This window comes from Telmatherina bonti, assembly GCF_933228915.1.
Source record: "Telmatherina bonti genome assembly, chromosome: 9".
In the NCBI taxonomy this organism is placed as follows: Eukaryota; Metazoa; Chordata; class Actinopteri; order Atheriniformes; family Telmatherinidae; genus Telmatherina; species Telmatherina bonti.
Genome location: NC_136627.1, coordinates 20,422,484 through 20,436,463, shown reverse-complemented (window position 1 = coordinate 20,436,463; position 13,980 = coordinate 20,422,484). Strand labels below are relative to the sequence as shown.

The 13,980-nt window shown below is 40.1% G+C and overlaps 1 protein-coding gene across 1 annotated transcript; it reads left to right on the top strand.

Annotated features, from left to right (window-relative positions):
- Positions 1-8,359: 8,359 nt before the first annotated feature.
- Positions 8,360-13,138, top strand: LOC306760664 (mRNA decay activator protein ZFP36; the record flags this gene model as incomplete). The annotated part of the gene is made up of 2 exons (XM_079246618.1): positions 8,360-8,468; positions 11,900-13,138. The coding sequence occupies exons 1-2, from the start codon at positions 8,415-8,417 to the stop codon at positions 13,136-13,138; spliced, it is 1,293 nt and encodes a 430-aa protein (XP_079102744.1). The 5' UTR covers positions 8,360-8,414.
- Between the last annotated feature and the right edge of the window lie 842 nt (positions 13,139-13,980).

Here is a 13,980-nt window from a genome sequence, read left to right as displayed (position 1 = left end):
AAAGATTCTTGACACTTGTTCCTGAGTAGAATACTTTTCATGTCAGTGTTTCTCCATGGTCACATATAATAAACCATCCCTGTTATTGAAATAAGGATTTGGTTTGTTTTGGTTTGTTTTGTTTAGGGTTCAGTTGGATCTCCAGGAACTGTTAACAGTGGCCGCCTTCCAGGTTTTTTTTTTCTGAGGTTACATAAGTTCCCCTATCTGCCTGTGTTCCCTGCACGTCTGTCTCTCTGCCAAGCCCTCTTTCCTTTACCTCACAGCAAAAAAGGTGTAACAGTCTGGGCACGGGCATGAAGAGGTTTAGCCTTAGGATGCAAGTCATGTTTCTCATTTTAAAGACTAAATTAGCCAAACTAATCTAATCTACTGTGAGCCATCAAAACCAGCATTGAACTGAAGCAGAAGCGCCCTCTGCTGGTGAAGTAAGGGAAGCAAACTTTCAACGCTGTGTCCTACAAGTGTCCTTTGATAAACCCTCATAAATGCTCTCACCAAAATGGTTTGAGACTTACATCTGAGTCACTGGTCATAATAATAATACCAGAAGTTTTCTATTCATAATCAGTTCACCTTTATTAAGTGTGGCACCATAAAAAAAAAAATAAAAAAAAATAAAAAAAAAATCTACCTGCCCTGTAGAGATATTGCTTAATTGTTTTTCCGGCAATTCTTAAGAAGTAGCCTACATCTCTTTTCATTTGTACCCTGATGAGTGTCAGGTTCATTTTTCACTTAATCGCTTGGGTGCATCATACATGCTCTGGATGCTTCCCTCAATTGCCTCGCAGATGTCAGGGGTGGATGAACTTTATGAATGTCAATGATAAAAGGACAAAAGTCAACTTGCTGGGTCAAAATTTCTAGAGAATCCTGTTATAACAGATTCAGATGTGAAAGCTGAGTCTGATCTAAGTTGGATAAACACAAAAAGTTCCATCTCAGGTGCCTGTCAACAGTGAAACATGTTGCTGTATTTCATGCTTTTATTCCATCCTGTTTGGATTATTGCTAGTCACTTTTGCCAGGAATGACCCAGGCCTGTATAGCAAGACTTATGTGGCTCAATATTCAGCTTTATTCAGGAATAAAGAGGGCAGAGCACATCACCTCAGTACAAGCCTTCACTGGCTTCCAGTTAGAATAGGACAGAATACAAACTTTGTTGTCATTGTACAGACATACAACATACATTTTAAAGTCCTTTTAATCATTTTTATATCTTTTACTGGGCTCCTCTTTGTCTGGCCAGTTGCAACCATATATCCCTTTTCCGTCTCAGGTCAGCTGATCAGACTTTTGATAGTGATTCCAGAGCAACAAATGAAACTCAGGTGAGGTGATCATGCGTTTTTCTGTTCTGTTCCCAACAGAACTGTGGAATGAACTTCCCCAGCAAATCTGACAGGCTTCCTCAATTTCTATTTTAAATCTCTTCTAAAAATACTTTTATTATCATCCTTGAACCCAAAGTGAGATTGTGACATTTAGAATTAATTATCTTTAATAAGTTCTTTTTATCTGGTTTTAATTGTTTTCATTTGGATTACTCCAAGTTTAAAGTTGTCTTGATGTATGTTTTATTTATTTATTTATTGGTCGCTTTTAGAATAAAAATGCTATGGTATGATAGTCTGGTCATGTTCACACTTTCCTATGTAATCCATCTGTTTCTCATATTATTCACCACAAAAATAAATACCAAAGTGCAGCTGACACATTTGGATGTATTTCCAATTCCTCCATCAATGTTATATTTTTCCAGGTGCAATGGTAAACTTGGGAGATGCATTGCTTCAGATCCATGGGTCTATACAAATGTACCACAATAGCACCACAGGTTCTTTCATCCAGACCCTTTCTGATGTCATGCCTGAGCTTTTGAGCATCCTTCTTTATTCAGGAGTCCATTAAACAAACTTGACTGGACTCCCTCTTTTTGTAAGTGAATTCCTGTTTAACTTACATTAAGGTTGGCAAAATACGTTTCATCAGTCAGGTCTTTTGAAATAAAACAATCAGACGGAAGACATTCCTCACCATGTAGCACATGGTGTTCATCTGAGAGCCTACTTAAACCATGAGAGGAAAAATCTTTTGATCTGATGTTACAAAGATTCAAAGTTGTCCAAAGTTTCTAACAGCTTGTGAAGGAAAGCGGGTTTAGAAATCATGTTATCTACAAAGTTCAAAACTGTCAAATTATTTAAATGATCCAGTCAATATGAAGCCAGCAGAATAACAATGGAGTTACACAGAATATTTTCATATAAAGAAATCCCCTCCTCTACCCCAGCAAAAAGAAAAAATCATCCTAAAGATGATGCCCTATCATGTGTTGACTTGTATCCACTTTGCGGTTTACTGAAAGTAACATGATCCACATTACGTTGAGTCTGAGATGTTTCCACTTCCTCTAAAAGCTGTATTTACAATCTAATGAGCCCACCTCAGGGAGGGGATCGGAACAGCTTAAACCATTGTGCTGACTTGTAATTACACATAAATCCAGCAGTGGGCAGTGAAATACAGAGAATACCAGTGAGAACCCAGTTTGGAAATAAACATGTATGTCTTCTGTTACCTACCTGTGACTCCATTCCAAATAATCCCAATTCATTCCCGTTTTTGTTTTTTTCAGTATCTGTGTGTCACATATTGAAAAAACAAATGGAGAATGCACCAGTTTGACAAAACACGTTTTCTTTATAAAAAAAAAAAAAACATAAATATCAAGAAGCTGCAAGAAAAATGGGTCCCAACAATATGAAGTGTGATTCCAGCTGATGGATAGTTATTGTTCTAAAAACAATATGTAACCTGTATACAAGACGGAGTGTTTAGGACAATATGAAAAACTCAAATACCACTGTTGTTAAACAGATTGTTGTCAACTTTAAAGCACAAAAGACTAAGACAAGAGCTCAAATACAAAAATAAGCAAAGAAATAAGAATCTGACATTGGAGTCCTCACTTTTTGTCTCATTGTGTGCTTCAACAGATGTGTCTAATCTAAACAAATACACACAGTACACTCCATTTTTCTGCTTTCCCACCAAATAATTGGCTTTGAATATCTGATGTCTTAAGTCTGTACTGCTGTTCTCTTCACCCTGATTCATTATCTCAGTTTCTGTCAGTCTTTTCACGGACATTTGTCACTGTTATCTTGTTTTTGAAACTGTCCTGTTTCTTTTGCTTTTATAATTGAATCCACAGGAGTGAATTCTACCAGCAGGAGAGCAGGAAAGCGAGGGGGTTATGTCAGAGGTCAAAGGTTGGATTATAACCTTTGCCCCATGAGTAGAATCCTACTGTGTGGTGCTTCTTGAGATGTGCTTGTGTGTTTGGGTCAGAGTGGGAGTGGGGCATATAAAAGGGAATTGAGAAATAGAGTTTTATTTATTTGCATTTTAGTGGATATCCAAGTGCAGCCATGTCTGTTTGTTCAGAGGGCTTTGGTAGCTATAGTCCCATATATCATTGTACTGCTTAACTTTGTTTTTTTCTCCAAAAAATTCTAACATTATTGTCATTTGATTAACTGATCATAGATGCTAAGATTTAATGAAACTGAGGGAAACACTGCTCATGTAGTATTAAAGGAGAAACTGCCAATCAAAAGTTCATAAGGCAATCTTAACACGATGCACACTAGACATGCTCACGCACACGCAAGTGAGTGGCGCAGGGGGCATATAGTGAAATAAGGAAGGTGGTGAGTAGGGGGTTGAAGAAAGGGGAGGAAAATAGGAGCAGATGTTCATCAGGTTGACCAACTCCTCCTCCTTCTCCTCATTATTTCACTGGTAATTGTAGCCTCTTATCTGATTTAACCCGTCTGGGTCTGTAAAGGAATGACTTCAGTTTGATCATGAGAGCTTCAACAGGCTGAGGGTGCAACTGTGTGTGTGTAGCTCTCACTGACACACACACACACACACACAGTGCAAATCAAAAAGTGTCATTGTTTTATTCAGCACATTGCCAGAACTTTTACACTCATGCTGTTGACAATATTGTGATTTTCAATTAGTCAACTCTCATAATCTGGTCTAATTATGCTTCAGTACATCTCTCACACCTATCCGACAGCTCTTATGCATCCTCTCCAGTCTTCATCGGTTCATTATTGTTAGTTCTGGCAAATATTTTTGTTTAGGTTTCTTTTTTTTTTTTCTTTTTTTTCTTCAATCAATTATTCAAACGCATTCACTTCTAAAGCGTGTAAATGGATTTAGTCCAGAATGGTAACCAACAGTGAGACCTCAGAGGATGACCCAGTATCTGTTTGATGCTTGGTCAGCACATACTTTTGTTCAGACTTGGTTAATTATTCCACAGCGGAGAGACTGTGTGACAAAGAAACTGAATGTGCTTCATGGCTCATCTTTATACAGCTGGTTTATTTCTCTGAAATCTCCTGAAAAAACCTGCAGATCCCATCTTAATGAAACCCTCTCTGGCCTCTGATTCTTCAGCCTTCAACCCTTCAATACCTTCATCTACATCCCCCTCTCATTTCCCCTGTTTCCCCTAAATAGGCCCAATCCTCCCCCCTTCATCAATTATCCTCTCCCCCATCTCTCTCCTTCTAACAAGCTCTGCTGTCCCACCAATTCACCGTCCTCTGCTATTTCCACTGTGTGCGCGAGTGTGTTGTGCATGTGTGTGCATGGGGGTAGAGTCGCAGAGGGCGGGCCATTAGTTTGTTAGTTGGTTCTGCAGCTCATTGAGCTCATTGTGCTCCAAAGGCTCTTTAGCCCAGCTGGACTCAACAAGAAGCAAGAAACTCCCTTTCAAATCTCTCACCTCCTCTTTCCTACCATCCCCCCCGTCCTTGAAAACCCTCCTCCTCACCCATATTCCCAGTAATCCCCAGAAGTTTTGCTTTTACAGAAGTAAACTTACTTTGCCTGTGTACAGCTTAAATTTGTTGACGAAACCAAATTAATAAAGGGGACCACTTATGTTGTTGACATCTGATTAATGTGTTTTTGTACAGCAAAAATAAAAAGGAAAGATTTTTTTTTCCCATACATGTGCTTACATAAACCAAACCTCTTAGCACTTGCACTAATTAGAACAATGTCTAATGTCTGGGTTAGAAATCAGACATCATTGGTAATATTGGTGTTGTACACAACGGCTACTGAATGCACATTTTTGTGTATAGTCACAAACTACCAGATATTGTCAGAATTGAAGCTGAAATTTTCCACCTGTGTGATACAACATGGTGGTGTAGTAGGTGCGTTTTTCATTCACGCCATCATCAGCTTCTAGCCGTCATCCATACTTGATAGAGTAGAAGGACTTACAGATCTGAGAAAGGTTTCCATTAAACCTAAAACTCTTTGGAGGTTTTTCACTTACACTTTTGAAAGCACTTACTTTTCTGTAAGTGCTTTCAAACTGCAGAAACCTTTCTCACTCTGCCGTCTTTGAGTACACAGTACTGGAACTAAAGCTGATTGAAGCTCATAGTTCATTACTGTACAATAATTAGTCTAATAAACACGACAGTTCAGTAATTGGATGAACATTTGAAAACAACAATAAAATTAAACATTCTGAAAAAAAAAAACCAATATTGGTGAAAGGATACTTTGAACCAGTAGAAAACAAAACAAAATGGGCAAATAGTGAAGCTCTGTGTTTCTGGAGCTCATATACAATGGATTGATTAGGGCCTGCTTGGTTGGCCATCATGCCACTGAGTCAATCTCATCGACAGCATAACTGCAACCAGCATGTTGTATTCTGCAGAGATTCCCTGTCCCAATAACAGTCAGAGAACCCTCACATTTGGACCAAAAGTTTGGGATTATTTGGTTCAGACTTTGTTGGGTTGCTCATGTTAAGCAGTTCTGATGGATTTTTCAGTATAGCTAAAGGTAATTGAAGATCTTCTAGGTAAAAGAAAAATGACCTGGGAAAAGATGGCTGATCTAGGTTAAGCATCTTGGAAATTTAGACTAAAACAGATGATTCCCTTCTAGAAACCAGTAGAACCAACTGGCCAGAAGCATTTTCTATTTTATATGAAGCCTGTAATTCAGCCATAAATATAACTGGTGCAGCTGCAGCTTTAATGATAAAACTGCCTTTTTTGTTTTTTTTAGTTTGTACAACTTCCAGCAAAGTACAGGTCAACCCCTAGAAAAGACACAAGCACAACAATACTCAGTACTTAAAGCAAAACAAGGTCTCTCAAAATGCATTAAAGATGTATTTAGATGTTCTATCAGAAATGCAGTCCACCGTAAACTGACATCATGTAATTCATTAACATCTCTTTCCAGCATCACAAAACTTGTTTAAAGGCAGACCGATTCTACAAAAGCATCCCCGAAAATATCCACTGCTTTGTGTCAACAGTTGCAGTCAGATTTATGTTAGAATGTGCATACATTACCATGCTCCAAAATATCTCCCTTTTAACCCCACATGTCTCTGGAGGGACACCAGTTTGACGTCACAAATGACACAACTTTACACAAGACAGCTGAGGTGGCTGGCACAGTTTTCAGGCTGCAGATCGAATCTGTACTATTGCATCACATGGCGGGGGGAGAATTTAAATACTCAGGCATGTGTATCCACACACACACACACACACACACACCTAATAAGAACCACTTGGTTGGACCAAAACAAAGCTTTTTAGCCGTCTTTGTTCCAAGCTGAACTCATCTTTGTGAAGAGGGCTTATGGCAATAAGTAAGATTCAAGTACTTGCAGATTTTTTGTGATGGCAGGATTGGCTGAGTTAAACATATTTACACATGAAATAGAATGAAATAAAACAAAATAAAATAAAATGAAATAAAAGAAAAAGACATTTCAGAGCTCTTCTTGGTGCTAATGTGTAGGTAGGGCTTCACCATTGTTGCTGTGTGCATTATCTAACATGCATTTAAAAAGGGTTTTTTAACACATGTCAGATTAGGCCACAAATGTGTGAGTTGATTTTTAAAGCTGGTAAAACAAACTAACAAAGAACTCATACACACTCCCAGTCTAGGTTTTAGCAGTACCTGTATATTTGAGAGCAACGTGGAATAACCTCCCTGCAGTCAGTTATTGCACATCAGGTGGACATGCTGTCTCAACTCTCCTAACAACCCCAGGGGTGTGACAACTTCACTCCTGACAGACCCATATGCATGTGTTTGTTCTTTGTGAGAACCGACTGTAGTACCAGGGATATAAGATTAATAAGGTTTTAATTAGTTAAACAGTCTTTTCCAGGCTCAATTTCAGGATTACAATAAAATCAAATTAAATCAAAGTTTATTTATACCCATGGGGAAATTCAATCAGTCTAAAGTCAGCAAATGCAAGATTTGACATTAAGAAAATGCATTTTTCTTTGATATCTTGCAGAAACAATGACTCAAACATGTTTCTGTGTGAGGACTGTCAAATATCTCCATTCCTTTGCTGTGCAATGAAATGTTTCACACATCTGCCTTTTACCTCTGTCTCACAGGCTTAGACAGACCTTAACCATGTTCAGGTCTCATGTGTCTTTTTTTTTTGTATGTTGTTCTTGCAGTCACCTTTTCCGATCTGTGCTAACTTGCACATTTCTTTATGTGTTTCATATAGCTCCCTGTTTTCAAACCTTTCTTTGATTTCCTTGTGCCATTACTTGTTTGACACCTTTCTCCTTCTCCCCTGTAATAAAATCACCCAAACAGCTTTACATCATCAAGTCTGCATTTAAGCCGTTTAAAAACACATTTTTATTCTTTGGCATTTTAGCTAGACTGAGTTGTCATCTGTGTCCTTGCATTTTATTTTTAACTGTTCTTTTTCATGTATCTCTTATTTTACCATTTTATTGTTATTTTATTTTCTTAAGCTGTTTTGGTTCCCTTGCTGTTTCTGTACAGCACTTTGGTCAGCTGTATGTTGTTTTTAAAGTGCTTTATAAATAAATATGGTATGGTATTGTATGGTATTCCAAAGAAACAGAAGAAGAAGAAAAAGAAATATTTATATACCAAATACTATTAGTCTATATATCATGGACATGTTGAGGTCCTTTTAAGGCTTTTCATGGTATATATGTAAAGTTCATGCTTAGTTTTTAAAGATGTACTCCATTTTGATATTGATCATTATTGAATTTGTGATCTTTTTTTTATTGACTATGTCCCCTTCTCTTTAGTCTGAGCTCTTGAACACAACAGATTTGTTGAACACAACCTGTGGAGTGAATCCCTGAGGCGTGGGAGTGGCTAAAATCGCTGTTTGGCTTTAAATCCACACGTGGTGTGACGGTCTTGTTTAGGACACACAGAGAAACTTCTGACCAAACTCTCGCCAGGAAATTGTTCGCGTCTGACTGACGTTGCAGGGGCAGACGGGGATCGGACGGAGGTTCTGATAACTCAGCAAAATGCCATCTCACCCCATCAACAAGTTTGCTGATCTGGAGGAAATGATGTGCAAGGTAAACGGAAAGCGCAAAGAAAGTTGAGCGAAGTAAAAGTTGGCTCGCAGGAGTCGAGGGGGTGGGGGTGTTCAGGCTAGCTTGCTAGCTACACTGCAGTTCACTCTTCACGTTTCATCTCCCGCTGCGGATAAAGTTGTTTTGTTGTGTTTATCGTCTTCCCTAGACATTTTTCGGACTCATTTGGCTGTCATTGGTTTGTTAACCTGGACGTAAAGCTAACTTGTGGCACAGATGGTGGCGGCTGGTTCTTAATTATAAAGGCCTATCAACTAACTAGCATAGTTAACGGTCAGATCGCCCAGTAGCCTATTTAAACTGGTGTTTCATTATGCTACTGGTGACAGAAAGGCTTCAAGTGTCTGATTAATTTTGGTAAACTCCACAAAAGTTAGCCCTCACAGCTAACTATGCTTGAAGTGACAAAATACTCGTGGTGTTGTAGCACAAATAGTTCACCACGCTGGATGATGTGTGTAAAAAGTTGAACACTTCACCCTCCTTTAGCTGGACTGATTCACAACATGTTGCAGCTTTTTAATAGAAACTACAGAGTCCAGGTTATTTCACCTGTTGATGCGGGTTGAAAGTGCTGATAAAGATATTGATTTTCATTCAAATGACCTCAGAAACGTTTTTTGTTCATGACGTCACAGCCTATTTTACTTGCATTCATTTCTTCCTTATGTCAAAATTCAAATGGTTTGCCAAACACATCCTGGATGTAGGTTTGCCATTTGAAGAGGTAAAACTAAAACTATCAAATCTAAAGTTGCGCAAACAAAGATTTTGTTGCACTTTCGTTGCTTCATAAAATAACTGGGTGGATTGCCAAATAATGAGCTTGGAAGTATACAAATGCATCACATGCACGAAAACCAGTAACAGCTGGATTTTGTGCAGGTTTGGAGTCTGTGAGTGTTTTTGCAGATGCATGAACTGGCACAGATGTAGTACCAAACAGCTGGGGGAAGGCACTTGTGTCTTGAATGAAGGTAAATTAGTTAGCTGGTTCAAGAAGGGTTACTTTAAGAGTCATGATGTGTCACAGTAATCTGTGGTCGTGTCATTGATTTGTTGATGTGTAGCAGAGGAAATACACAAGTTGTTTATTAATACACAGCATGGAAAAATGCATTTAACACTGTCATTGACTTAATAGGTTGATTTAGGTCAAACTTGTTTGGCATCCAAACAACGCTTTTTTTAAAGTTAACCATATGATCAAGGTGGATGCAAATGACACTGGCGTAACTGGATCTAAACACATCACCTGGTATATGTGCCAACTCATATTCTGAATCTGAAATATTTTTAGTATGTTTACCATTTATTAACATGTGATATATCAAAATTATTGTTGCGCACAAAGTATCCACCACGGGGCAGCGACAAGGATTGGATTATGTGCATCTGGGTTTTGACCAAAGCTTTAACCATAAACTGATTTTTTTTTAAAACCATAAAAAAGCTGTTTTACCTCAGAACCTTCTTAAAACTGCTTTCCTTTTCAGTAGCAATCAACTACATAGTCATGTCGTTATATTCTCTGTATTCTTCAGGAACTTATTGAACCTGTGGAGTATGCCTTCTATGGAAATATTATCTTTATGGATCAGAAAACGTCTCCTTTTTTTTTCTTTTTCTTTTTGCAAACTACATTCTTAAGATAGTTAAGCATGGGTCAGTGTAGCTGACTCAGATGAAGTGTGCGAATATACTTAAACGTAGGGTAACAGTGTTGTGTCTTTATTTCACGCAGAAAAATTCACAAATAGCCTACGTATGACAGCATCTGGCAATGCAGTTTCACTAAGAAATAAGTTTCTTTTCTGGATCTGTAGTCATTCAGCAATAAGATCCAAAAAATCCAGAAACACGTGATCTGATTCTAACCAATCACAAGGGATTATGTCCTCATCCCTGCGGTCACATAGCCGGACTACATGTCTGGTTTGGGGAGGGATGCGTTGAGCCTCTTTAGAGCAGGCGTACAACGGTGGAGGTGTAACCTACCTAATGCACATGTCACATGAGTATAACTGAGCCTTTAATATTTCCAGTCTGCATTTGTACATGCGCCTGAGGTCAGTGTTTGTCCCTTCACTGCCATGTCAACTGGCAATTTGTAAACACTGATACAAGTGGGATTTCTTCTTCTCCTGAACGTGCACAGCCTAGAGAAGATGACCAATGACTGAGTCCCTCCCCCATGACTTTTCTAAAAGTTGAAGTAGAAAAAAAACTCTAAAATCAATTGTTTCTGTCGCCGTGGAAACCGAAGTAGGGACTGCTGGAAAACTCAAACGTGTGTTTCGATGATAAAAAAACAAACAAACAAAAAAAACTGCACCACTCATATGTATTCAACACTGTAGAAAGCTCCGAAAACTAGAAATCGCATCATAGAGCTGCTTTCATGTGGAAAAGCTGAGCAGAAAGTTGCTGCTTCTGCATTTTTGCTGATGGGAGGTTGAACAGAACAGTTCGAGATAGTGAGAAAGTATGGAAGTATGTAGGAGGCATGTGGTATTTAAAAGACATGGATCCCATCGCAGCCACAACCTAACCCTTCCACGGACAAGTTTTTTTTTTTTTTTGTTAAATATGGATTGTCCTTTGCTTGTAGATCGGACATTGCCCCCTGCAGTTTTCCTGTCTTCTCGTGGAGTATGAATTGACCTGACCAAAATGAACTTTTTCTAATTCTTGCGGCCTCAAGCCTAAGAACAAAGTTCTCTCTTCTCTTGGAGTGTGTAACAAACTGAAGTGCAGATAGCAAAACAAAAAACAAGAAAATGATAAATACATTTCAACACAAAACTTCAGGTTCACTATTTTGCCTCTTTTTGTTGTTCTTCTTTAAAATGATGGTCAAAAAGACGTAAATGGTCCATCCACACTCTCTGTAACCCAGCTCATGCTGTAAGCTGCTCACAAGGGGGGTGGGGGGGTGTTCTACTTCGTCTGAGCTTTTAAGTTTATGGTTGAAACAAAAAGAATGAGTTTGAACTTTCAGGCAGGGGCTTCAGACAGACTAAAGCCTGTTTTTTCTGGGGGGACAAAAAACCTTGTTGCACTCTGAAACGGCACCGCAGGCACATCTGTTGAAAAATTGTATTATTGTTATAATAATAAAAAAGAAAAAAAGAAACCGTTTTGGGGTTTTTAAGTTTGTGTTGCCAAAATGACCTAAATAAAACACAACGCCACCAAATTTTATTATTTATTTTGTTGAACAACAAAACCAGTTTTATAATTGCAAAGTATGTAGTTTTCATTTAAAAAGTGGAGAACTTGTTGCTCATCAGTATTGATCAAAGCAAGTTGTGATTCAAACATATAAGCTGACAAATGTGTCAATTCTGAAAAATGTTGAAGTATCCCTTTTATTAATTATAGAATACTTTTTTTTTTTTTTCTTTTCCCAGAATTTACTGAGACTGGACCTCAGAGAGCAGAGCAGAGTACCTCTGTCTCTCAGTCTGACAGCGAGAACGCCTGGTCACACACCAGAGCTGTACAGAAACACTTCCTTTTCCCTGTCGTCGCTGCCCTGCCTCTCCAGCGATCCTTCAGACAGTCTGTGTTTGACCTCCGGCCACTGGGGGCAGCAAGCAGAAAGTCCTCCGACACCCAAACTCGGTAACTCCACACAGTGGGCAAAGTCCGGTTTCCTCTCCCAGCGTTCTGTCAGCATGGTGGAGACGAGCAGCACACAAGCAGCGAGTCTTGGCTGGCCTGACCTAAAGACCTCCCAAAGTGACCTGGGCCCCATAGTTCTCAACACCAGCTACTCCTCATCCACCTCATCGCTTTCCAGCTCCTCTTCCTCCTCGTCGCGCTACAAAACCGAACTGTGTCGATCTTTCACTGAGAATGGCTTGTGCAAGTATGGTGGGAAGTGCCAGTTTGCTCACGGGCCGGAGGAGCTGCGCGATCTTAACCGACATCCCAAGTATAAAACCGAGCCATGCCGTACCTTTCATACCATTGGCTTCTGCCCCTACGGGATTCGCTGCCATTTTGTCCATAATGGCGAGGAGGAAAGGTCTCGCTCCACGTCATTCTCCTCCTCCTCCTCCTCCTCCAACACTCCTCACCAACTGCCTTCATCTCTCCCATCCAACAGGCCTCCTCTAGTCCGACAGAGCTTCAGCTTTGCTGGGTTTCCCTCTGCTCCCCAACACGTCCTTCAGCCCCTCCTAACTGGTCACGCTCCGACTGTCACCCAGGCTCCATCAGCTTCTCCTCCTTCCTGCGCTGACATCACCGACCTCCTCTCCCATGCCTTCCTGGAGATGGACATTGCATTCGAGGCCTCTTCCGCTCTCCATTATCAACCCCACATGGGTCAGACCACACCAGCTGACCCTCGCTCTCCGTTCCTGCCATCTCCTGACTCCGGTTATTCGCCATGTGGACTGTCTCCAACTGGTTCGCCTTCCCTCAGGCAGAGTCCAAGCACTGCAGGGGTCCTTCCAGGGCCTTTGGGTGCCCGATCCCTGTCGTACACGTCTCTGTCAGACCAGGACCAAGATGGAGGCAGCTCTGCTAGCTCTTTCAGTGGCTCAGACTCAGGTGGGGGTAACAACGACAGCAGCGGCAGACGCCTCGCTGTGTTCAGTCAGCTCTCCGTTCCTGAAGACGCCACAGCATTCTGCCTTTAATCTGCAGCGTGCTTAACGTAAAAAATCTTTCCAGTACATGCATCGCGCGCACACACACACACACACACACACACACACACACACACACACACACACACACACACACACACACACACACACACACCTATACATTCACTGTCAGCAAGGCTTGTTCACACACTAGACGCATATTTACACACCTCTTACCCAGCCGGACTGATGCTGAAGACGTTCTTTGCACCCGAGCGCCGTCAGAAGAAATAAAGACGTGGTGACTGACTCTCTTTCGAGATTCCCTTGTTTAGATTGATGTGGTCGTCTTACACAACGGGACTTCGCTACAAGTGTGTTTTCACCACAACGGTGCATATCAAGACAGATATTCGACAGTGTTGAAACTTTATTTTTTTAATAAATTTTCTAAATGATAAGCTGATATGGCGAGTTGACAGATTAAATCTCAGCGCGCTGGGCCGGTTGTTGAGTCGCCTCACCTCCCCCAGTCATTCATTTACGTACCAGCATCTTAAAAACATATCAGTCTGATGAAGCCAAAGAGGACATTTAGAGCTCACACTATGTTTAGAAGTTCCTGCATAAATTATTCACAGTATAGTTTATAAGCTTGTGAAATGTTTCGGGTTTTTTTTTTCTCCTAATTGTGCAGGTTTTTAAACAACGAGCCTGTCGGATCTGGTTCCGTTGCTACGTTGGGAGTCAGTTGTTTTTGTTTAGTTTTTTTTTTTTTTTTTCCCCTCGGTCTGATTCTCTCAAAAGCAGCAGTATTTAAACTGTCCTGATGGCTTCTTGTGCCTTATTGGCTTGCTGCTACGAATGATATGACAAATTGCCAAATTGAAGCT